The sequence below is a fragment of the Solanum dulcamara genome, chromosome 5 (genome assembly GCF_947179165.1).
Source record: "Solanum dulcamara chromosome 5, daSolDulc1.2, whole genome shotgun sequence".
In the NCBI taxonomy this organism is placed as follows: Eukaryota; Viridiplantae; Streptophyta; class Magnoliopsida; order Solanales; family Solanaceae; genus Solanum; species Solanum dulcamara.
The window spans coordinates 78,187,450-78,211,498 of record NC_077241.1 but is presented as its reverse complement, the minus strand read 5'-3'; the positions used below and the strand labels follow the sequence as shown (position 1 = coordinate 78,211,498).

At 30.1% G+C, this 24,049-nt stretch overlaps 2 protein-coding genes across 2 annotated transcripts; one reads left to right on the top strand and one right to left on the bottom strand.

The window, feature by feature from the left end:
• The first annotated feature begins 9,183 nt into the window (after nucleotides 1–9,183).
• On the top strand, nucleotides 9,184–11,750 carry LOC129890098 (1-aminocyclopropane-1-carboxylate synthase-like). Its single transcript, XM_055965633.1, has 4 exons — nucleotides 9,184–9,486; nucleotides 9,643–9,774; nucleotides 9,874–10,034; nucleotides 10,543–11,750. The coding sequence occupies exons 1-4, from the start codon at nucleotides 9,310–9,312 to the stop codon at nucleotides 11,528–11,530; spliced, it is 1,458 nt and encodes a 485-aa protein (XP_055821608.1). The 5' UTR covers nucleotides 9,184–9,309; the 3' UTR covers nucleotides 11,531–11,750.
• Nucleotides 11,751–13,916: 2,166 nt separating this feature from the next.
• LOC129890097 (1-aminocyclopropane-1-carboxylate synthase-like) lies at nucleotides 13,917–16,443 on the bottom strand. Its single transcript, XM_055965632.1, has 4 exons — nucleotides 16,170–16,443; nucleotides 15,812–15,943; nucleotides 15,551–15,711; nucleotides 13,917–15,064 (listed from the first exon to the last, which is right to left on the bottom strand). The coding sequence occupies exons 1-4, from the start codon at nucleotides 16,344–16,346 to the stop codon at nucleotides 14,077–14,079; spliced, it is 1,458 nt and encodes a 485-aa protein (XP_055821607.1). The 5' UTR covers nucleotides 16,347–16,443; the 3' UTR covers nucleotides 13,917–14,076.
• Between the last annotated feature and the right edge of the window lie 7,606 nt (nucleotides 16,444–24,049).

The window sequence follows — 24,049 nt, the reverse complement described above, 5'->3', positions numbered from 1 at the left end:
CAGATAGATTTACATTAATCCGTCTAAATTTGACCCAAACTCATTCATTTGACAACCTTAATTTCTAAATACTATAGTATTCAAACAAAGGTAATTTTAGTGCGACTGCAGGACATACCAAAAGTCTTAGGATTTGGAATATTGACCTGTGAATATCTATTTTTTCCTGCCAATTTGTACACAAAAAAGGCCATCCATAATATGATTGACTCGTTCTTCCCTTTCATTTATTTTTTTCCAAGTTATTTTATTTTCTTTCTCAAATTCGAGTTGTCTTGTGAAAAATAATCAGAATTTTAACACTTTGAGTTGTGCACGCTATAAACATAATAAAGTTTGAGTAATTGTTGACTATTTTTTGAATTTAATTTTGCTTATGAATCATATGCTAATATTTGCCCTTTATTTGCGTATGGTGCAAATGTTCCTCTTGCTTTATTATATTTATTTAACTAAAGATAATTAAACACACCTAATAGAATTAGGTTAATAATCACTTCTTCATGTTTCCTTTTCTTGTCTCCCTTAAAATATGACTTTTTTTTGACTTTACAAAAATATGATAAATGGTATCGATAATTAAGTAGGCATTTAGGTGTAGTATCAGATTTTATAACTTGAACATGAGGATTTATCGAAAATAATCTCTCTCCATTCACAACTCACAAGGTAGAGATAATTAAGCCGCATACACATCATCTTTTTCAGACTTCACTAGTCAATTATACAAATATATTATTATTGTTATTGTTATATTAAGTTGTTGTATTTAGGTGTATCATATTCAAGTTTAATAGAGGTTTTTATGCTATTTATAATTGTTAATGGAAATATTGGTCAAACATAATTTTTGATAAGAGCTTTGACTTTACAATTAATCAACATGCAAAAATACGTTTACACAAATACCTTCAACTTTCAAGGAGTAGTGAACTAACTAGTTATATCACTATGGACTTAAAAGCTATATCCATTGACTATGTAGTTATTTTTTTAACCTCATCAGGTCATTTTAGCCAGTTTTAGTAGGTTACTTTACTATTTGGTAGGTTATTATCATATTAGGCTTCTTATAAAAAATACTTGTTGTTATAAGTAATTTAACCTATGGTGTAAAACTTTATACACCGATAATACAAAAACTTAGTCTTTATTATTATTAGGAATAATGCATAAGTACCTTCCTAAACTATGACCGAAATTTCAGTAACACACTTTAATTTAACTAGAGTCCTATTACCCCCTCCCCCTCCTCCAAGCTCATTTTTTCCGCATTTTTGTGCATCTTTTGTGCTATCGTGACACCTTCAATCAAGTAAGTTGGTTGTGTTTGTACACGCGACAGCCACATCAGTAAATATATATATATATATATATTTTAAAATTTTTCACTCTTTTTAAATCTTCTTAATTTCTTTATCTTGTATTTAAATTAAGTTAATACATAAAAAGATTAAAAATTCCTTGTATTTAAATTTTTCCTAATTTTTTTTTACCTTCATTCATTGTCTTTTTTCTTTTATTTTTCTATTGATTTTATTTACTATTATTATTTTCTTTATCTTTTTTTTTTAAATTTAATTTCAAATGTCTTCTATTTAAAATTAGTTAATTTCAGATGATCACTGGAAATACCTTACATGCAACAACAATTATAATTAGCATCTACAATAGCAAAGGCCAGAGAGTAATAGAGGAAAAAGTAAATGTTATTTGTAAGTTAAATACACAATTAGACGAAAAGATGGGAATACACTTTTTATTATTTTTTAAGTTTGGTTCATATATATATATATATATATATATATATATATATATATATAAAGTGTAATTAATGAGATTATTTTAACGTGTTTAAAAAAAGTGCAGCATAACAGAAATTAAATTAAATACTTGCCTAATATATAATTGAATAATATTGAGTGGAAAAAATTGCTTAAAATGTGTGGACGGAGAAAAAGCAACCATTTTTTGGTACTGCATTTGCTTGGTGAAATCATAGTAAAATTTGATACTACTATACCAAAAAAGCATAACTACTTTAGTCTTTGAATTCTTTAAATTCCCAAAAAACAAACATTTTTCACAAGAGAAACATGAAAATTTATGGTTGACAACAACATTAATGCTTTTATATTTATTAATGAAAAAAAGGATACTAACTACTCTTCGTATATCTTTACTTGTTCACTATAATATTTTGGAATGTTTAAAAATATTTGTTAAATTTATAAAATCAATGAATAATTTATTATGATATCTATTTTACCCTTGCTATTAAATACTATTCATTTTTAATACTTAAATGACTTGTATTTAATATAAGTGATTTGATAAAATTACTCCTATCATTTACTACTTCTTAATTTCTGGATCAAGTCAATAATAAACAACTATTATTCGGGCGAGAGTATTATTTGCCCTTGAACTGGCCGGCATAACACGCCCTAAAGTACAATGAAGCTTAAGTTTGGACATTTCTTTCCGAAATACGTGAAATTTTTCCAATTTATGGTACATATGGAGCTCTTATATACTCCCTTCATTCCTACTTTACTTGTAAAATACTCACTCTGTCTCATATTAGATGGAAATCTTACTAAAAATATTTGTCTTATATTACTTGATCACTTACTAAATCAAGATAGAATTAATTAAATTTTTTCTATTTTATCCCTACAATTAATATGACCTTTTGAATGTAAACAATTTTAAATACTAGCTATTTCTATACTCTATGTATATTGCATTGATATAAACAAAGGGCAAAATGGTAAAGTCTTCCAATGTATTAATGATTTTTTAATCACCGTGTAAAGTTGGAAGTGCCCATCTAATATGGGACGGAGGTAGTATTTCTTAATTTGATTTTCCTTTTTACTTGTCAATTTTGACAAATCAAGAAATGACAATTTTTTTCTTCCTATTATACCCTCAATTTATTAACATTGAGTTAATGTCTTTGAAAAATGCAGTGAGTAAATATGTTTAAAATTCTATCAATTGATAGGGATAAAATGGTAAACTCACTATATCAACCATTATTTTCTTAATAGGTGTGTCAAGTCAAAATTTGACAAGTAAAAAGAAACGGAGGAAATATATGTTAAAAAAATATAAAAACAATTTACTAATGATAAAGATATGAATGTTCGTAGAGTTTAAATTGGGCAGAGCCATGTAAGATTAAGGAGGTTCATCCATCGCTTACATATGATTAAATATCAAAAAAATTCTCTGTCCTACCGCACTCTAACTTGATAGTTTCCACCGCTTGGCCACGATTGAGTCCTGAGATTTGACGGCAGAGTTATAAACCCAACTACAAACACTTTATGCCCAATAGTTCCAGATAACTGTTGCATCCTTTCTTTATAAGAAATGTAATAGATTAATCATGTTGAAATGTAATGGTCATACGATACATAATGTATTGTATGTCCCATAATATATCTTTTTCTTCTACTCTTTTTTGAAAGTCTATAATTAATATTGACCATTGTTATTACCTTAACACCAAAAAAGCGTTTGATTTAGTGCTTTATTTATGTATATATATATAGTAGATATTAAACTTTTTTAAGCTTTTTATATTTTGATCGCTTTTAATAAAAATTCCGACTCTATTATTACTTTCCGAGCTTATAGTCTAGCTAGTGATAGAAGCATGGGATCGGATATACGCGTTAGGTGCACAATTACATCACCAATAAAAAGCCTTCTGTTTTTTGTACCAAAGTTCACTAAGAATAATATTTTTGACATTGATCACTTGACAAAAGAATCAAGTCACATTAATCACATGGTTATGATGGTGATTCATGTTTATCGTAATTTGCTTATTAAGTGCATGTACTTGATCATTAACTCTATTGTGTAAAAGAATCTTATTTTCCCTTTTATTTTATTGTCTTCCTCCAATATTCACGATAGGCTTTAAAGTTTTGTTTAATTTTTAATTCACGTTGAAAAATTTGAATTCATCTAGGTGTATAACACTTGTATTTCATATTTATTGTGTCTTTCCCATCAATCAACACACCTCATCTTCATCTCGTCCACTATAGCCTCCCATCTCCACATTCTTACCCCACCTAACATATATTTCATAGTATTTATCTAAATTATATATAAATATTTTTAAAATAATATTTTTTATTTATATACCAAACGAAAAAAAGAAGAAAGAAATCACTTATTTTTCTGAAAAATATGGTAAAAAAAAACATTTTCCATTCGAACACACTTAATTCCAAACTTGACTTTGACATTGTTCAAAATTAATACTCGTATTACTTTAAATTCTTCCTTTTGGGGGGGGGGGGGGTTCATTCCACGTACACTGGGGCCTCAACTTTTTGGAAATAATAATAGCAACACCGTCAAATTAAAATTTTGGTAGTTCAAGGGCCACAGTCACAACTTACAAGACGGTGGAACAAGTATCCAAATGGCTAGCAAAGAAGTTTACACTGAAATAGCTATTTAATGTGCTTTCTATACTTTACTCAGACTCTTAAAAATATTATCACTCTCATATTACTTATTAACTTCTTCAAAAATATACTCCTTTTATTTCATATTAACTGAATTTCTAAGATAATATACATATATTAAGAAAAACATTTAAGAATAAAATTTGAATCATATTTTTTTTTCGAAAAAGGTCCAAAAATACCCCTGAAGTATAGGAAAATGTTTAAAAATATCATTCACCTACCTTTTGATTTAAAAATACCCTTCTATTTATCTTTTTGGTCTAAAAATACCCTTTCATCCACCTTTTTGACTAACTTTAACCCTTGAAACAAACAACCCTCTTTTTATTTTTTACAAATATTTCTCATGTGTCAATTTTTTATTGGATGAAATAAAAATTCCACCTCCACTAAAAAAAATTCATAATTTATTTAAGCCAAAAATAATATACCTCTTCAAGACCCCCTCCCCTTTCCAATTTTTGTTTTAAACAATTCAATTATTTTGAATAATAAAAAAAATTCTAAAACTTCAGTGAATATGAAATAGAGAAAGTACTATTTTTAATTATTCAATACACGCCAGTCAATATTTTTGAAAGGCTCTAACAATATAAACTTTGTAAAGTATGGGACCAAACCTTTTGGGTAAACATTAATCAAGTCTTATACAAATTGTATTCAATCTATTTACGTAACGATTCCAAGAAAATACCAAAACTGATTTATTATGTTTCGGTGTATTTCAAAATGATCGCTTTAATATATTACTGAGTAGTTTTGATCCTCTAAATTTTGACAAACAAGAATTAAATGTTTACCTAACACAATTTTGGAAAAATAACAAAAAAGAACCTTTATATTTTGAAATATGATTAAAATGATTTCGTAAATATATTCTTGAGTAGTTTTGGTCCTCTAAATTTGACGTAGGTGAGCACATTTAGCCGTTAAATTTAATAGGAACTATGAAAAAAGTTTAGCATTTTTTCGACGAGTGTCATGAATTTCCTTTGCTTTGACCTTAATTTAATTTCTTTTAAGGAGTGATTCACATTATAATGTGTTATCCTTTGTCAAAACACTGTTGAATTTATGCGTGAATATAAGAAGTGACAATCACAAATTATTATGACCATGTTATAAAACACCATGTTCTAAGGTCAAGATTTCAGTATAGAGTACAACTAAGGGTGTACATGGATCGGGTTGGTTCGAATTTTTTACAAATCAAACCAAACTATTTGTGTCGGGTTATTAAATCTATAAACCAAACCAAACCAATAAAAGTCGGGTTTTTCGATATCAATTTTTTTCTAATTTTTTGGGTTTTTTTGGGTTTTTTCAGGTTTCTCGGGCTTTTCATAGTATCTAATAAAAAACACAGAGCAGTGTTTCTTTAAAAGAGTTCTAGTACAAAATAACAACATATAAGATGGAGGCAAAACATTGTTTGAAGTTTTAACTTTATAATATAATTTTATAAGATGGGTTTTTTTTGTATATTATTTAGATGGGCTTCTCAAGTCCAAATCTAAATGTAAGAAAGAAAACAAAAATTATGAAAAAATTTTAAAAAATATTTATAAATTACATTTTAATAAATATTTTTATGTATAACATAATTTAAAAGTGTATATCTATAATCGGATCGGTTTGGGTTCGGTTTGACTTTTTTTAGTTAAAACCAAATCAACCCTATAATGGTCGGGTTTTTTTTTCCAAACACCAAACCAAGTCAAACCAAACCACTAGTCGGATTTTTTTCCGGTTTGATTTGATTTGTCGATTTGGTGCGGTTTATCGATTTGCCGTGTACAGCCCTAAGTACAACCAATAATGCAGTGCCAAAGATAGTAGTAAAAAAGTCTTACTATTTCATGAGATAAGAGTATTGTTACATCTTATTTGGAAATTATTCTTTTTCCGCTACCAAAAACTTAGGAATAATTTGAAAATAGAAGGAAATTAAATTCGACGCGTCGACCGCGTTAAATAAATATATGGATGAGGTTTTTTTTTTAAAATGGATTAAATGCAAATAATTCACGTTTCCTTTCTATTTTTGTGCATTTGCTTGAACGTTTACGTAATTATGGTTCGATAATCAAATTAGCTATATAATTAAAGCAAAACATATCATATGTGTACAAGATGTTAATAACCACTAATTCATTTGCTTAATATCACAAGTCAAACGCGTACGAGTACCCTCAATTGTTTTTATTTGGGTCCCCCCCCCAAAAAAAAAAAAAATTGTTATTGGAGTATGAGGAATTAAGAATTGTTGTATATTCAAAAAAAAATCTAATTACATTACAAATTGATGAGAATAAAAAACCAAAAAGTACATATACAAGTGTAAAAATTCGCGAGAGCATGACCAGATGACCTATTGAATACTGAATAGTATACATAATATATACACTATCATATTAAGATTCAATTAAAATCAATTTAAATAATAAGATCCATCGTAGAAGAAGGAAAAGGGAGATCGAATGATCTAATTTAGATATAATAAGGCTCCTTTCACAAGAGAATGATATATAAGATATAACATATGAAATCGATAAATAAAATACATGAGCTTTTTATAGGATCGTCATATAAGATCAATTCAAGTAAGAAATTAAAAATATTGCGTAATATATATGGTTGAATTTTACACCCCTTATGAATATATAAGGTAGTGTTTTTTCTTATATATATAGTGTACTCTAGTAAAAAAAAATTGTGGATTTAAAGGCAAAGTATCGAACACTTTTGAAGAAAGTATTTCAATAGTTCTTTTTTTTTTTTAATAATAAGTGTGGACCATTATGTTTCAATGTACTGTCTATTTGGATATAAAAAATTAAATTACATACAATTATTTTTTCTTTTTATGTAAGATCTTAGAGACAATCACTTATGAAAGCAACAAATAGAAAAAGAAACACACGTATGATTTTCCTACTTTTTGTCTTTTAGGTTTTAAAAATGAACACATCATCCGACATTATTGTGTGTGTTTTTTTTGATAAAAAAAAGTTGCAACCAAACAGCTAAATAAAATTCCTTATGTTATCCATTGGTTTGACATATAATGTTCTTATTCGCCGACATTTTAATTATATTAATTAATTATAAGTTTGGAGCTTTTTGCAATAACCAAATAGTACAAGATTAGTTTAATCTTTGATAGATAATTGTTACAAGTTCATTTTCATGCTTATATTAATTTCATCAAGCAGAAAGTAATGTAGGATTATAGTAATTAATAAGAACAATCATTATTAGTAATTAACGTGGAGCCTTAATAAGACCATTTCAAAGGATCTTTAAGAATTTCTTTGAACAAACAATGAAGAAGGATAAAATGTATAAAAACCAACTCTAGAGTTTTTATCGATTAATTGAAGCATTTTGTACAATTTTTTTAAAGAATTCCAATATTCATGAGAGAGTTTAACATATATATATGGGGGGGAGGGGTTATGAATCTTTTTATACTGTCAAAATTAGATAATATTACAAATAATAATTGGAGTGTTCACTGAGCACAATATGGTCTGCTAGTCGTGTTAATCATCCAAATTAAGAGTATCGTCAACCTCCAAAAGTACTCTTATTCTCATATGCTTTTTATGTTATTTCATCGTAGGTTGTTGAAACTTTCTTCTTAATGCTACGTGGGAAGATAATTTATTTATTTTGGCCTCTGGCTTCAATTAAAATTCTTATTTTTTAATCTAACTTGAACTAATTTCTTAGCGGACAACAACTTCCTACTAAACAAACAAAAGGCAAATTTTCACTCACTATCAAATGTTATCACACTTGCTATTTTCAACGTATAAGAAGGTTCTTAGTGTTTATAAGAACACTATGGAATTTAATTTCAAAAATCAATCAAGCCTTTGAAATTAGTGATGAGGAAGCTAACCATCAACTTCAAGTAACCTACACCGATAGGTAAGTACCATCTATAATAACTAATAAGTCTAGTTTCATATATGGTATTGTCAATATATAATTATTTAAATATATTGATAGTGCAAAATTTAAAATATTGATTATAGTACTGTCGATATATATAAATTAAACTCATTTCATATTTATCCCAAAAACACAATATGAGCCAAAAATATTACTCCCATCATCTCAATTTAAATGTTTCTCTTTTTTTAAAATTATTTTTATGTCTTTAAAAAAGAGTCTATTTTTCTATATTAAGTTTCTCAATTCCAATGTTCTGCATGAAAAGTTTACCACAAGATTTAAAATATTACACACATCTTTTACTAAAACTACAAGATTCAATAATCATTTTTTAAAAAAATTCTGTGTCTAGTTAAATTAAACATTAAAATTGAGACGATGAAAAAGTGTTGTTATTAAGTCCAAACTCGCATTTAATTATTTTTAGTATATGAGTTGTGTTTGGTAGGGAAAAGAGGGGGCCTTTGTACAGTTCATAACTAGTGCGTTATTAGCATACACACACGTACTAAACGTACCTAACGTATCTCAAGATTGTATTGTTTTCATAAAAATAAATACCACTACTATATAGTATTTACTTTTCAAATGAGTTTGGAGGGGGGTTTAAGTGTGCGTGTGCATCCTATCTTTCATGGAAATTTCTTTAGATACCCCATGACTATATGTAGCACTTAGAAATTTACAAGTATAAATAAGCCTTCACTTCCACTTCAATGTTCATTCAACAAACTACTTAACATTCAAAGTCTCAAAAGAGCTTCTTTTTAACAAAATTAGCAAATACCCATTTCATTTTTTTGAGAATCTTTGATTCTTTTAGAAGTTTTTTCCCCTCAAAATTAAGATGGTGTCTATTTCAAGCAATAACCAAAAGCAACAACTTCTTTCAAAGATAGCCACAAATGATGGACATGGAGAAAACTCAGCTTATTTTGATGGTTGGAAGGCTTATGCAAATGACCCTTTTCATTTAACTGACAATCCTAATGGTGTTATTCAGATGGGTCTTGCTGAAAATCAGGTAGAAGAAAGAAAAAAAAGAAGATATTATTCCGTTTCAGTTTGTTTTACTTTTCTTTTCGGTCTAAGGAGTTTTTTTTTTCTTGATAAAATGGCTAAAGCTGAAAACTTTAAGAGTTCTTGTTGATAAATTTCTTATTTTTGATGTTATTTGCAGCTTTGCTTTGATTTAATCCAAGAATGGGTAGTGAATAACCCAAAGGCATCCATTTGCACTGCTGAAGGAGCTGAAAATTTCCAGGATATTGCTATTTTTCAAGATTATCATGGCTTGCCAGAGTTTAGACAAGTATGAAACTTTTTAAATCCAGATTATTAGTTGCTAATTCTTGTTTTTATTCATTAATTATTCAGTGTTCTAATTAGTTTATGAAAAATAATTTTTCAGGCAGTTGCAAGGTTTATGGAGAAAGTGAGAGGAGACAGAGTTACATTTGATCCAGACAGAATAGTAATGAGTGGAGGAGCAACTGGAGCTCATGAAATGCTTGCTTTTTGCTTGGCTGATCCTGGTGATGCCTTTTTGGTTCCTACACCATATTATCCTGGGTAAGAATAACATCCTTTTTAAACTATTCAGTTTTTGAAATTTACTGCCTCGATTAATTTTGATATGCGTAAAAGGAGAGACTTCCGATCAGAGAGTTCCTCTTTTCTTAAAGCTTGAATTAATTCATCAACTTGGGTTTACAAATCACTATCATAAGTGCCTTCCCTTGACCTCCATATTTTTGACTTATTTTGGTATATTTGGGCCTAGTAAAATTATTGTTGTGGGGACATGAAATCAACTACTCCTCTGCTCTAAACGGAGAAAGTAGGTCCTCTAAGTTAACATCCTTTATAACTTCTTGGTCCTAAGTGAAAAAGGAATCTCACTTTTTATTAATTTGGTACTTGGTCCATAATAATTTTCTTTAATCATATTCCCCATAATGTCAATCCACATGTGAACTACAGTAAGAATAAAGAAAAGTTGCATGGTTTTCAAGTTTTTGCTACATTGAACTAATGAGGTACTAAATTAATTTATTTATTTTCATTTGTAATATTGCAGATTTGATAGAGATTTGAGGTGGAGAACTGGCGTGCAACTATTTCCAGTTATTTGTGAAAGTGGTAATGATTTCAAAGTCACTATAAAAGCCTTAGAAGAAGCATATGAAAAAGCTCAAAAATCCAACATCAAAATAAAAGGCTTACTTATAAACAATCCTTCAAATCCATTAGGCACTCTTCTTGACAAGGACACACTCCGAGACATTGTAACATTCATCAATTCGAAAAACATCCACTTAGTATGCGATGAAATCTATGCTGCCACGGTCTTTGATCAGCCTAGATTCATCAGTGTTTCCGAAATAGTAGAGGAAATGATTGAATGCAACCAAGATTTGATCCACATTGTCTATAGCTTGTCCAAAGATTTAGGATTTCCAGGGTTCAGAGTTGGGGTTGTTTACTCGTACAACGATACAGTAGTGAACATTGCTAGAAAAATGTCGAGCTTCGGGTTAGTCTCAACACAGACACAACATTTGCTTGCATCAATGTTGTCTGATGAAGTATTTATTGAGAAATTCATTGCTGAGAGTTCGGAAAGGCTCGGAGAAAGGCAGGGGATGTTCACAAAAGGACTAGCACAAGTTGGAATCAGCACATTGAAAAGCAATGCTGGTTTGTTTTTCTGGATGGATTTAAGGAGACTTCTTAAAGAAGCATCATTTGATGGTGAATTAGAATTGTGGAGAATTATTATTAATGAAGTGAAACTTAATGTTTCACCAGGTTGTTCTTTTCATTGTTCTGAACCTGGTTGGTTTAGAGTTTGTTTTGCAAATATGGATGATGAAACTATGAGTGCAGCATTAAGAAGGATAAAGACATTTGTGCTTCAGACAAAGGGGCTTAACAACAAAGCTGCTCTTAAGAAACAGTGCAGCAGGAGCAAACTTCAGATCAGCTTATCGTTTCGACGATTGGATCATGATTTCATGAACTCACCAGCTCACTCTCCAATGAATTCGCCTTTGGTCAGGACTTAAAGAAGGGGAAAACTGGCTTAGCTTTGTTTTTACTGTTTGTCTAATAAGGAGGAAAATAATTCCTTTGTTATAGTGATGAGAGATAATTTGATATATATATATATATATATAGTGATGAGTGATAGTACTAAGTATTTGATTTCACAGTTAATTCCATTATGTGCAACTGATGAAAGAAAATAAAAGATATAAGGTGTAGAGAGTGTTTTGATTTTTATTATCTGAATTCTTCCTATCATCCCATCACTGTCTCAAAATGGGATTCACTGTGGAATTTTCTCTTATAGTTATATATATATATATAACCTGGATCTTGCTGACTCTATTAAATCGGAGAATTCTAATGCTGTCTCACATAAACTCCTCAATAGTTCCGACATGGACCCGGGTGAGTGGCTGTCGTCCAGGCATTTTCCCCTCTTTCATCACCATTGAAAGCGCTTTGTCCCTAAAGCTTTCGGTCAAGCGGGTTCAACTCGTTGCCGAAGTGCTTCCTCTCCCACAACCAAAACGGATTCCATTCAGTTCCGGCGGTTTAACAAATCTCGCAGAAAATCCCAAGTTGGCTTTTTTGATTCTCAGGTCTTTTTTATTATCACTGTTGGAATCTTTTTATTGACGACTAGGCCCGAGCTCATTTTCCTTTCGTAGAGCAGGGCACTCTTCGAATGTGGGTAGACTCCCTAGCAGTCCTTTCAGTCTACTAGCAGCAATTCCATAGCTATCTGAAAATACACTTTCTTTTTTTCTTAAAAAAAAGAAATAGGAGACTGAAAACGAAAGTCTCTTACTCGGATCTATTCTTCGTCACACTGTTGGAACAAAACAAAAATACCAGATACAACGATATTGAAATATTTGGTACATGAAGCCACATGGCTCAATACAGTCTCTGGGCTTTTCTGCGCTTTCATTGGATTAGTTTCCGGATAGGAAAGAAGGGTAGCACTTATATATATAAATTACTTGTGTTCTTGAAATGCAATTTTTATGTTGGGTTTCAATTTTTTTTGGTTTTCCACTTGATGTCCATATCCGCATTGGGTCCGACTAAATCCGGATTCATGCTGAAAAGTCCTACAATGGGTAAAATATTTCCTAACAAAGGCAACTCCGTACTGAAGACTTGAATTTTAAACCAACATTGAGGAAGCCTTAGTGCAACGACGTGTGAGTTGTGACCAAGTTGTTACACATTCAAAGTACAAAAATAACTTTTTGCAATAATGCAAAATAAGATTGCGTAAATTATACCCGGTGTGGGTTGACCTTCCCCTGATTCTGCTCATAGCCGAAACTTAGTGCACCTAGTTGCCTTCTTTTTTCCAAAGTTTAAACCAAAAATATGCATTATATAGTTAGCAACAAAAAATTACGTGATACAACACAAAATGGAGTAGGCTCAAAGTTGTAACCAAAATTTTTACTAGTGTTCTTGAAATTCAAATTTTATGTTGGTTTTCAATGTTAAATCAAGGTTAGATGAGCTTTGACGTAACGATAAAAGTTGTAAGGCCACAGTTTTAAGCTATGAAACAACCTTTTGCAACAATTCAAGATAAGACTGCATATATACGAACGAACCAACATGATTTCACTTTTCCCTCAATCCCGCGTGTAGTGAAAGTTTAGTGCATCGTCTTGCTTGTTTTTCTTCTTCTTTTCAATTCTGAACCAAATATCGCATACTATATACTTTAGCAACAAAAGGATATGTGCTACATTATTGATAGCTAAGTCTGACTGTCTTTTCAATGATAGATATTAATACTCCATCAGACAATTAGATCAGAAAAGGAATCCTACTAGTATATTTATTATGAAAGTGGTTAGTAAGTTATTGGTATGCAGTATTTCATTAATTTTCAAGGGTGAACTAATGTTTTTATTTTCTTATTCTTATGGAGTACTTAATTGATTTTAGCTCCCTCGAATGGGCTCTACACTGTACGATTCAAATTTAATCAGAGCTCCACAAACTTCAAATATCGAGTGGAAAATAAATAAAAAAATTGATGTTAGGACTGTCCCCACCCCTAAAGGATTCCAACTCATTGGATGTGTGTGTTTTAGTAAAATTTTGACCATCACTTATAATTAAGTCAACCAATTCTCTCTCTCTCTTCTTCCTTTAATCTTATTGATGCTTCCATTGACTTGGTATAATTAGTCAAGTCAAATACTACTTTAATATATTTGTTAATGGGTGTGTAACAAACTTAAGTCAACACAATGGGTAATTAAGATGACATACATTTACATGGGGCACAAGAAAAAAAAATATGAGTAGACAGAGAAATAAAATACTCCACTTAAGATTATAAAGAGAAAAAAGAGAAAACACAAGAGAAGAGAGAGATATTTGGACCTTTAGCATTGAACATAGTTGCTCAATTCAATCCATACTTATTTTCAACACAAAAGTTATTTTCAATCAATGTCAAAATATTAACCAAAACTTATCTCTCATCACTATAACAAAGGAATTATTTTCCTCCTTATTAGACAAACAGTAAAAACAAAGCTAAGCCAGTTTTTCCCCTTCTTTAAGTCCTGACCAAAGGCGAATTCATTGGAGAGTGAGCTGGTGAGTTCATGAAATCATGATCCAATCGTCGAAACGATAAGCTGATCTGAAGTTTGCTCCTGCTGCATTGTTTCTTAAGAGCAGCTTTGTTGTTAAGCCCCTTTGTCTGAAGTACAAATGTCTTTATCCTTCTTAATGCTGCACTCATAGTTTCATCATCCATATTTGCAAAACAAACTCTAAACCAACCAGGTTCAGAACAATGAAAAGAACAACCTGGTGAAACATTAAGTTTCACTTCATTAATAATAATTCTCCACAATTCTAATTCACCATCAAATGATGCTTCTTTAAGAAGTCTCCTTAAATCCATCCAGAAAAACAAACCAGCATTGCTTTTCAATGTGCTGATTCCAACTTGTGCTAGTCCTTTTGTGAACATCCCCTGCCTTTCTCCGAGCCTTTCCGAACTCTCAGCAATGAATTTCTCAATAAATACTTCATCAGACAACATTGATGCAAGCAAATGTTGTGTCTGCGTTGAGACTAACCCGAAGCTCGACATTTTTCTAGCAATGTTCACTACTGTATCGTTGTACGAGTAAACAACCCCAACTCTGAACCCTGGAAATCCTAAATCTTTGGACAAGCTATAGACAATGTGGATCAAATCTTGGTTGCATTCAATCATTTCCTCTACTATTTCGGAAACACTGATGAATCTAGGCTGATCAAAGACCGTGGCAGCATAGATTTCATCGCATACTAAGTGGATGTTTTTCGAATTGATGAATGTTACAATGTCTCGGAGTGTGTCCTTGTCAAGAAGAGTGCCTAATGGATTTGAAGGATTGTTTATAAGTAAGCCTTTTATTTTGATGTTGGATTTTTGAGCTTTTTCATATGCTTCTTCTAAGGCTTTTATAGTGACTTTGAAATCATTACCACTTTCACAAATAACTGGAAATAGTTGCACACCAGTTCTCCACCTCAAATCTCTATCAAATCTGCAATATTACAAATGAAAAAAAAATTACATTAGTACCTCATTAATTCAATGTAGCAAAAACTTGAAAACCATGCAACTTTTTTTAAAATTATGGATTGACTTTTTGGGGACAAAGTGATAAAAAAAATGATGATGGACTAAGTCCCAACTTTTAATAAAAAGTTAGATTCTGATGTGTCTGGAGTTTTTGGTCTTTATCACTTATGACCAGGAAGTTATAAAGGATGTCACTTTAGAGGACCTATTTTCTCTGTTTTGTGCAGAATAGTTGATTTCATGTCCCACACCAATAATTTTACAAAGTCCAAGCACCAAAAATAACTTTAGGTCAAAGGGAGACACTTAAGATAGTGATTTGTAAACCCAAGTTGATGAATTAATTCGAGCTATGAGAACGGAGAAATTCTCTTATAGGAAGTCTCTCCTTTTAATCGGGCTAGTGAATTCCGAATACTGAATAGTTAAAAAAGGATGTTATTCTTACCCGGGATAATATGGTGTAGGAACCAAAAAGGCATCACGAGGATCAGCCAAGCAAAAAGCAAGCATTTCATGAGCTCCAGTTGCTCCTCCACTCATTACTATTCTGTCTGGATCAAATGTAACTCTGTCTCCTCTCACTTTTTCCATAAACCTTGCAACTGCCTGAAAATTTATTTTTTATAAACTAATTAGAACTCTGAATAATTAATGAATAAAAACAAGAATTAGCAACTAATAATCTGGATTTAAAAAAGTTTCATACGAGTCTAAACTCTGGCAAGCCATGATAATCTTGAAAAATAGCAATATCCTTGAAATCTTCAGCTCCTTCAGCAGTGCAAATAGATGCTTTTGGATTATTCACTACCCATTCTTGGATTAAATCAAAGCAAAGCTGCCAAAAAACATCAAAAAAAAAGAAATTTATTAACAAAAACTCTAAAGTTTTCAGCTTTAGCCATTTAATCAAGAAAACAGAAGAAAATATACTACTTCTTCGATTCAATTTGTTTACGAAATTTAAGAAAATAAATAAGATTTTTGAGCGGGCTAAAAGAAAAATAAAATAAACAAATTGAAACAGAAAGAGAAAGAAGAGTGTCTTGTCTTTTTTGTCCTACCTGATTTTCAGCAAGACCCATCTGAATAACACCATTAGGATTGTCAGTTAAATGAAAAGGGTCATTTGCATAAGCCTTCCAACCATCAAAATAGGCTGAGTTTTCTCCATGACCATCATTAGTGGCTATCTTTGAAAGAAGTTGTTGTTTTTGGTTATTGCTTGAGATAGACACCATCTTAATTTTGAGGAAATAAAACTTCTAAAAGAATCAAAGATTCTTAAAAAAAAGGAATAATTTGGTAAAAAAAGAAGAAGCTCTTTAGAGACTTTGAATGTTATTAATTTATTGAATGAACATTGAAGTGGAAGTGAATGCCTATTTATAATTGTAATAATTCTAAGTTGCTAAACAGTTCCATTTAATTAAATATCGCACGCGTAACCCCAACCCCACAATTGCAAAAAAAAAAAAATTAATTAAAAAACCCAAAACTCCCTTTGATTTAAATAGTATACTATATTTATTTTTTTAATATACAATCTTGAGATATGGTAGGTGATTTATTAGTACGTGTGTGTATGCTAATAACGCACTAATTATGAACTGTACAAAGGCCCCCTCTTTTCCCTAATCTTCCCACCAAATACAACTCATATGCAAAATAAAAATTAAATGCGAGTTTTGATGACTTAATACATTACTTCCTCCTCTCTCAAATTATATTAAGATGGTTTTTGATTATTTTATCCTCTTTTATATCTTAATTAAGAAATATTCTCTTCTCATTAGATATTCACTTAGAATCTTCAAAAACAATTATTATTAAAAGATAAATTTAAAAAAATAATTAATTTTATCCTAAAAAATACTAGCGGTGTGCGATAACACTTTGGTAGGAAATGAAAACTTAATTTTTATATGGTTAGTATATGCTACTAGCAAGCGCAATAGTTATAAAATATTCTCTTAAAGATATTTCAAAGTCTTCAAAATGCTTCAAGATGGATTTAACATGTTTACACCATCATCAGTATATGTTTAAGCAGTTATAACAAGTTGTTTACTGCATTTTTTAGGACTTTCGCATGGTTCCGGGGTGTACACAATATAGATAAATTAAGTTCATGAGGGGATAAGACTGTTGACTTTTAAAGGTGTGAATCATAAATGAAGGGTTGTGATCTTTACGAAAGGTTGTTGTCTTTTCTAAAGGGTTGTCCCTTTCCAAGAGATTGTGATCTTTCTGAAAGATTGTCCCTTTTTGAAAGGATTGTGATTTCTCCGATAAGAAACAATTATCATTTTTTCATACTATCTTTTGTTGGCTATAAACAGAGGGGTTTTCTCTCTCAATTTTTTCAATTGAATTTCTTCCTCTTCTGCATATATTTTCTTACAAATAAAATTGAGTTTTTTGTGTGATTTCGTTGCTGACTTTTGAGTTCGCTGAAATTATTAAAATTGGAGGTATCGCTACTTCTTTAATAGTTTATCCATTTTATTCTTAAAAGAAATAATCTATAACCTCAGGTACATTGAGAGATTAAATTCCTTAAGGACACATAGTGAATTCTATGAATTCGGATATTGTCTAGGGACAACAAAGACCTCACATAATTTAAGAGTATAACTGATAATTTACCTATATAATACTATAAGATCTCCGTAATGCCTCTTATTTTTGTTGAAGTTGTAACCTCAATACTTTTGTAGTACCATTTTCTCAAACTAGAACTTCAAAATTGTACAAGTTATAGTACTAGATGAAATATATGCATGAAAATGTCGGCGAATATAAGAATTTATATGTATTATATGCCAAATGAATGTGTGTCAAAAAAATGTCAAGTGAATGGATAACATTATTGGAATTGCTTAGCTGTTTTGTTGTAACTTTAAAATTAAATCAGTTAGGTTGTAGGTTGAATCACAATCATGTCGGATGATGTGTTCATTTTTAACCTAAAAGACAAAATAGGAAAATATATCGTACGTACGTGTGTTTCTTTTTGTGTAATTTAATTAAAATGATCTTCTTCAATTCTTTTAGTTTATTTTTTTTTTGGGGGGGAGGGGGGGGGGGATGGAATGTAGAAATCTGAAGATGGGAAGGGTGCTTCGTTTTTTTTAACAAAGATTCATGTTCTAGAAATGGTGACAACTTCATATTTAACAAGTACGTATTCAAGTGTAGGGACAAGCATACCTAGAATTTTTATTATTGCAACAACAACCACCACATATTCTACGAGTGCAGACAAGAGAAGGATATAATACACGTAGATATTAGTTTTATCTTTATAAGGTGGAGATGTTATTTTTGATAAATCCTCAATTGGAATAAAAGAAGTATAATCATTGGAAGAAAAATAACAATACCAAAATAGCAAGATAACAAAGTAAATGAAGCAACAAATAACTGTAAAAATTAAAGAATTAATAAGATACGATGTGAATACTAGAGAAGAGGAGATATTATTTTTGCCATAGCATGAATGTATATATATATAGCAGCATTACTTTTGTTTCTCACCCAGTGTCATGTACTTATATTGAAGTCCAATTAAAATTAAATTTACCCAAAAAACTTATATATATAAACTCAAGGTTCAATTCTGAAATTTGTGATTAAAGATGAAAAAATACATGTTACACCATCATGATCCTGGTTGGTGTGTACGAGTATATAGCAGCGCATTTAATCCCATTCAAGGTAAGGATCATAGATTTCTTATCTCTAACTTTCTTCCAATTTTTTATATTTTCTTCAAATTAATATCATTAGGTAGAACTCGTAAATCATGCAAATCATTGTATTAAATCATTGCTAAGTGCAAGCCCTCACAAGCACGTATGTCAGATCCATGTTCTGTCATAATAAAAGATTAGATATATTAATATTTTCAATATTGATCTATTTTTTCTTCCTAAAATCTTAAATATATATGAAGGGAGCCCTAGGAAATTATATACATAAGGATAATAATCGTAAAGATATATTTTTTTTTCCTTTTCTTGATCTTATCCAAAGAATGTCATATTTGCTGAGAAATAATTGAGTAAATAAAAGTATGTTTTCTCTAATAGTTCAAATTTTTAGATGAATTGATCTTACACTTTAACATGGTATATATCAGAGCAGACAAAGGTCATAAATCAAATTTCACCGATACACGTATTACAAAAAATTTATGCATCTCTAGTCTATGAAAAAAAAAGAATCTTGAACGTGAAAATAACCTAAAATATAATAAAATAAATGTAAACAGAAGGTGACCTAAACTATGAGACATAAAAAGGATAATAATTTTTATCACTTTCTTATGATGTCAAATGATCTTTTTGTTTATTTATATACTTTTGGGGACATATTCAACTGCATGATATCATCTTTTAGCATTTTTCCAAACAAATTCCAACTAATATTGGACCCCCTCTTTGATTGCATCTCTCCTTGATTTCAGAATCTCAGACACTAAAGGGTGTGTTTGGCTGGGAGAAAAATATTTTAAATTTTTTTCATGTTTGATTTGCCAAATGATCCAAAAAACATATTTTTCTTCTTACGAAACACCCCCTAAGATGTGTTGAAGGCAAAAATAAATTCAAGTTATTTTTTTTTAAAACAAGGTCTGTAAGGAGAATTGATTTTTGCAGGTCACTTACAATTTATGGGTTTTTTTTAGTTTTTTATATTTTTTTTTACGAAAGATCTTAATTTTTATACATAATAGATCTAAAAATGTCAGTTTCTTTTATTTATTTTGTAAGTGACCAAGAGATCTTAATTCTATCGACAAAACCAGTTTTATGTAATTGAAAATATATCAACAATATTGAGTTTTAGATAATGAATTTACACCATAAGTTAAATCTTGTTAACTTCCATTTTACTTTATCTTTTTAGGGCATCAATCAAAATATACATGGCCAAAAATGAATTCTCCTTTATGGTCATTTTTATTTATCTAATTAACTATTGATTCAAAAGGAATAAAGTGTTGATTACACATGGAATGAAGTTAAACCAGTTTAGCTAACTAATAACCACTAATTATCAACTAATTTTGTGATTATTGCCAAGTGTGTTCACGTGTTGCCATGACTATACACTTTAGATTAATCTTAATTAAGAGTTCTTGATTGTTAGTCTTAAGTACAAATTCTAGATTTATAATTAGTCTTTCCAAATTAAGAGCGTTAAACCAATATCAACCACCCACCTACCCACTTAATTAGCCTTGGTTCATGTTGATACCTTATATTGAACTCAAGCACTTGAAACAAATTAAAATTTTGTAAGCCCTTTAAGAAATAATAGTTAATATGACCATTTTAATATAATAATACACATATTAATTGATGTTTAGTATTATGTTTTAGAAAATGATTTGAAAAATAGGTAATTAATGATAATGATAAAATATAAAAAAATATAAGAGACAATTACACAAAATAAATCAGTTGTGAAACTATTTATCCAAATTGGACTCAACCCAAACTATTTACCCTTAATAGATTCATAGCTCAAACTATTTACCCTTAATAGATTCATGGCCTAAATTATTTACCATCTTACTCCACTTTCTCCCTTTTAATTTCAATCATGACGTCATGCTGACATTAGCATCACTGCTCCTCTTTGATACCATCAAAGTATATTATATTTTAATGGTATCAAGCAGTTTCGCTGAAACACATTCTCTTTCTTCTTGATATCATCAGAGTATATATATATATATACTCTAATGATATCAAACGTGTATTTACGTCAGTGCAACTTCCCTTGTTCTTACCATCAGAGTATATTATACTTTGATGGTATCAAATAATTTATCAAACAGTTTTTTCTTAATACCATCAGAGTATAATATACTTTGATGGTATCAAGACGGAAGAGACAGTATTGTTTGATACCATCAGAGTATATTATATACTCTCATGATATCAAATACGCGAGATAGTTAAAAATAAAGGGTATAAAAGTAATGGAGTATCGAATGATAAATAGTTTTCTTTTTTGAATATAAAAATAACTATCCCAAAATAATAATTATTTTTTTAATATGTTAAAAATAATAAATAAATATAAAAATTTATTTTTAGAATAATGAACGGGTAAAAAAAAAGGGAGGCGATTACCAATCTACCATAAAATTTTATTGCTGATTTGACTTGGTACGAGTTTCCAGATAGATTATAGTTTAGAATATTGTTGATAGCTGTGTAGCAAACTTTAGGTCAACAGGAAATAAAATATGAATGTACATGAGGCATAGAATTAAAATGCTACTAGTACCTACATTTCTATATGGAAAAAAATGAAGATATATTTGGTTGACTAGGTAGTTGGGTAAACACATTTTTCTTTTAACATGTCAAATCACACATATCATATATGGAGTGTCCTAGTCAAAAAGGTAAATAGGAATTAACAATATTAAATTTCAATTTCCGTGGTTTCAGAATTACGATTGGATCGTGTAAATAAGTGGAGCATACACGATTGGCCCATAGTGGAACTTCTCGACTATATGGATTCGGGTAAAAATAAATAACAGTGATTCTTTCTAATTATATTTTATTCTTATAATAACAATAATAATAATAACTCAGTGAAATCTCATGATGTGGGATTTGAAGAGAATAGAGTGTACGCAGACCTTACTCCTATCAAAGAAGGATGACTGTTTCCTGGAGATCCTCGGCTCAATAAAAGCATAAAAAATGTCAGATAAGGCTAAGAAATTAAAAGCGTTATGGAAAAAGCAAATAACGAAAGTGTCACACATAAAATAGAGTGTAGAAAGTAATAAATAATAACAGAAATAGAAATAACAGAAATTAGAGCACACGAAGTTGTAATGCGCTAATGCGCCTACGAATAGGGAAGAATAACGAGACTATGTACTAGCCTTCTACCCTAATGTGTGTCCTCCACACCCTCCTATCTAAGGTCATGTCCTCGGTAAGCTGTAACTGTGTTATGTCCTGTCTAATCACCTCTTCCCAATACTTCTTTGGCCTACCCCTACCTCTTCTGTAACCATCCATGGCCAGCCTCTCACACCTCTGCACTGGAGCATCCGTGTCTCTCCTCTTCACATGCCCAAATCATCTCAGTCGCATTTTCCGCATCTTGTCTTCCACCGAGGTCACTCTCATCTTGTCCCGAATAGCCTCATTTCTAATCCTGTCGCTCCTAGTGTGCCCATACATCCATCTCAAGATTCTCATCTCGGCAACTTTCAAATTATATTTTATTCTTATTTTAAAAAAAATTATTTGAAATACATCACGTAAAGCGATGTATTCGATCGATATATTACGTAAAGTAATGTATTGATATATCACGTAAAGTGATGCATCCGATCGATACATCACTGTAATGTATCAGAGAATAGAAGAGAGTAGAAATTTTTATAATTTTTTCAAATGGTAGAAAATTTTAGAGAATATGATAAAATAAGGTGTGTATTTAGGTAATTTTTCCTTTAAAAAAATTAATAAAAAAATCCACACGGGAAAGACATCGTCATTTAACTTATATTTATCTCTTTTTTTGCACATATATTTCTTTTAGATGTGTGATATTATTTTTATTTGAAATTCATGCACATATAAATCAGATAAATTAAAAAAAATAGAACCTCAATCATATGCAACTGAACTTCAAACATATATCTAAAGTTTGACTTACTTAAGGTTAACTTGTAATATTGTATATTTGAAATTTGTCCTGAAATTCGTATATGTACAAATTATTTTAAAAAGCGGTCAAAAGTTAAACAGTAACATGAAAATTGGATATATGTGCACTTTGCCCTTTATTTTGCCTTTGAACTTTGGGGTTTTTTGGGAGAAGAGTGACCAGTAAATATTGAGGAGAGTGAAAATTATTCACACTTTCAACTTTGCTTTAAAAAATCAAACTCACCAACTGTTTTGGGGAGGGTAGTTTGGCTGTCTTGTCTTAGGGAGAATTGTCAATTTTCTTGGGCCGAAATGGGACAAGTCCCTTGTATTAACTCTTCTAGGTTTATAGGAGTCGAGCCTAATCATATATATATGGGCCAATGGGGACTAAAAATTTTGAAGATGGAAGCTTTGAATCTTTTTAGGAAACTTACATAAATATACTATATTAAGAATATATTTATCATTTAAAGTAATAATAATTTTTTTGTTGGACACTTATAATACATTTATAATACAGTTTTAATACAATTTTAATATATATTAGTGAGAATAATTTATAAAACTCATTTAATATAAGTTTTATTCATGGATAATATATTTATCACACACTTTAATACACTTATAATACATTGTGTCAATTTCTTACCAAACAAGTATAATATATTTTAAAATACTTATAATACATTTATTGAATACATAATTCACATTTAATACATGACAGATATATCATAATATTGCTATGTAATGTTATAGATGGTAATAAATAAAAAGTGTCACTAAAATCAGTAATTATTTATTAAAAAGTGTTCTCGTCGTAATTTTTTCTATTTTTATCCTGGAATGTCTAAGTCCTATTTGTAGACATATAGTTTACAACAGATATGTCATCACTCTTCTTCAACTCTCCGTTCGAGCAGTTTGTAATTTTGTCAACACATCAATTGCAATGTTTTTCTCTGCTAGGATAAGATTGCTGACTGACAAGTTGACAAAACATTTAACAAAAAACACTATTCAAGAAAAACATTCACCAGTAAATAATAGCATACCCTTAACGCGTTCGAGCTTCAGATCGAGCATGCTTGAAAAGTTTAGATCATCGAACTCTTCAACCTTGTTTGAAGTAGAGCACAACTGTGTAGACATTATCATATCCAGATGCATTAAGTTCATGACAGAATCTTATGCAAAGAAATTAACTTAGTCTAAGCATGCAACCTTTCTGATGAACTGGGAAA

What these genes read in the sequence shown, in the direction of transcription:
- LOC129890098 (XM_055965633.1), top strand. Translation starts at nt 9,310, where the DNA reads ATGGTGTCTATTTCAAGCAATAACCAAAAGCAACAACTTCTTTCAAAG. An exon ending in TGGGTCTTGCTGAAAATCAG is followed by an intron (nt 9,487 to 9,642) that starts GTAGAAGAAAGA and finishes TGTTATTTGCAG; the next exon opens with CTTTGCTTTGATTTAATCCA. An exon ending in CCTACACCATATTATCCTGG is followed by an intron (nt 10,035 to 10,542) that starts GTAAGAATAACA and finishes GTAATATTGCAG; the next exon opens with ATTTGATAGAGATTTGAGGT.
- LOC129890097 (XM_055965632.1), bottom strand. Translation starts at nt 16,346, where the DNA reads ATGGTGTCTATCTCAAGCAATAACCAAAAACAACAACTTCTTTCAAAG. An exon ending in TGGGTCTTGCTGAAAATCAG is followed by an intron (nt 15,944 to 16,169) that starts GTAGGACAAAAA and finishes GTTTTTTGGCAG; the next exon opens with CTTTGCTTTGATTTAATCCA. An exon ending in CCTACACCATATTATCCCGG is followed by an intron (nt 15,065 to 15,550) that starts GTAAGAATAACA and finishes GTAATATTGCAG; the next exon opens with ATTTGATAGAGATTTGAGGT.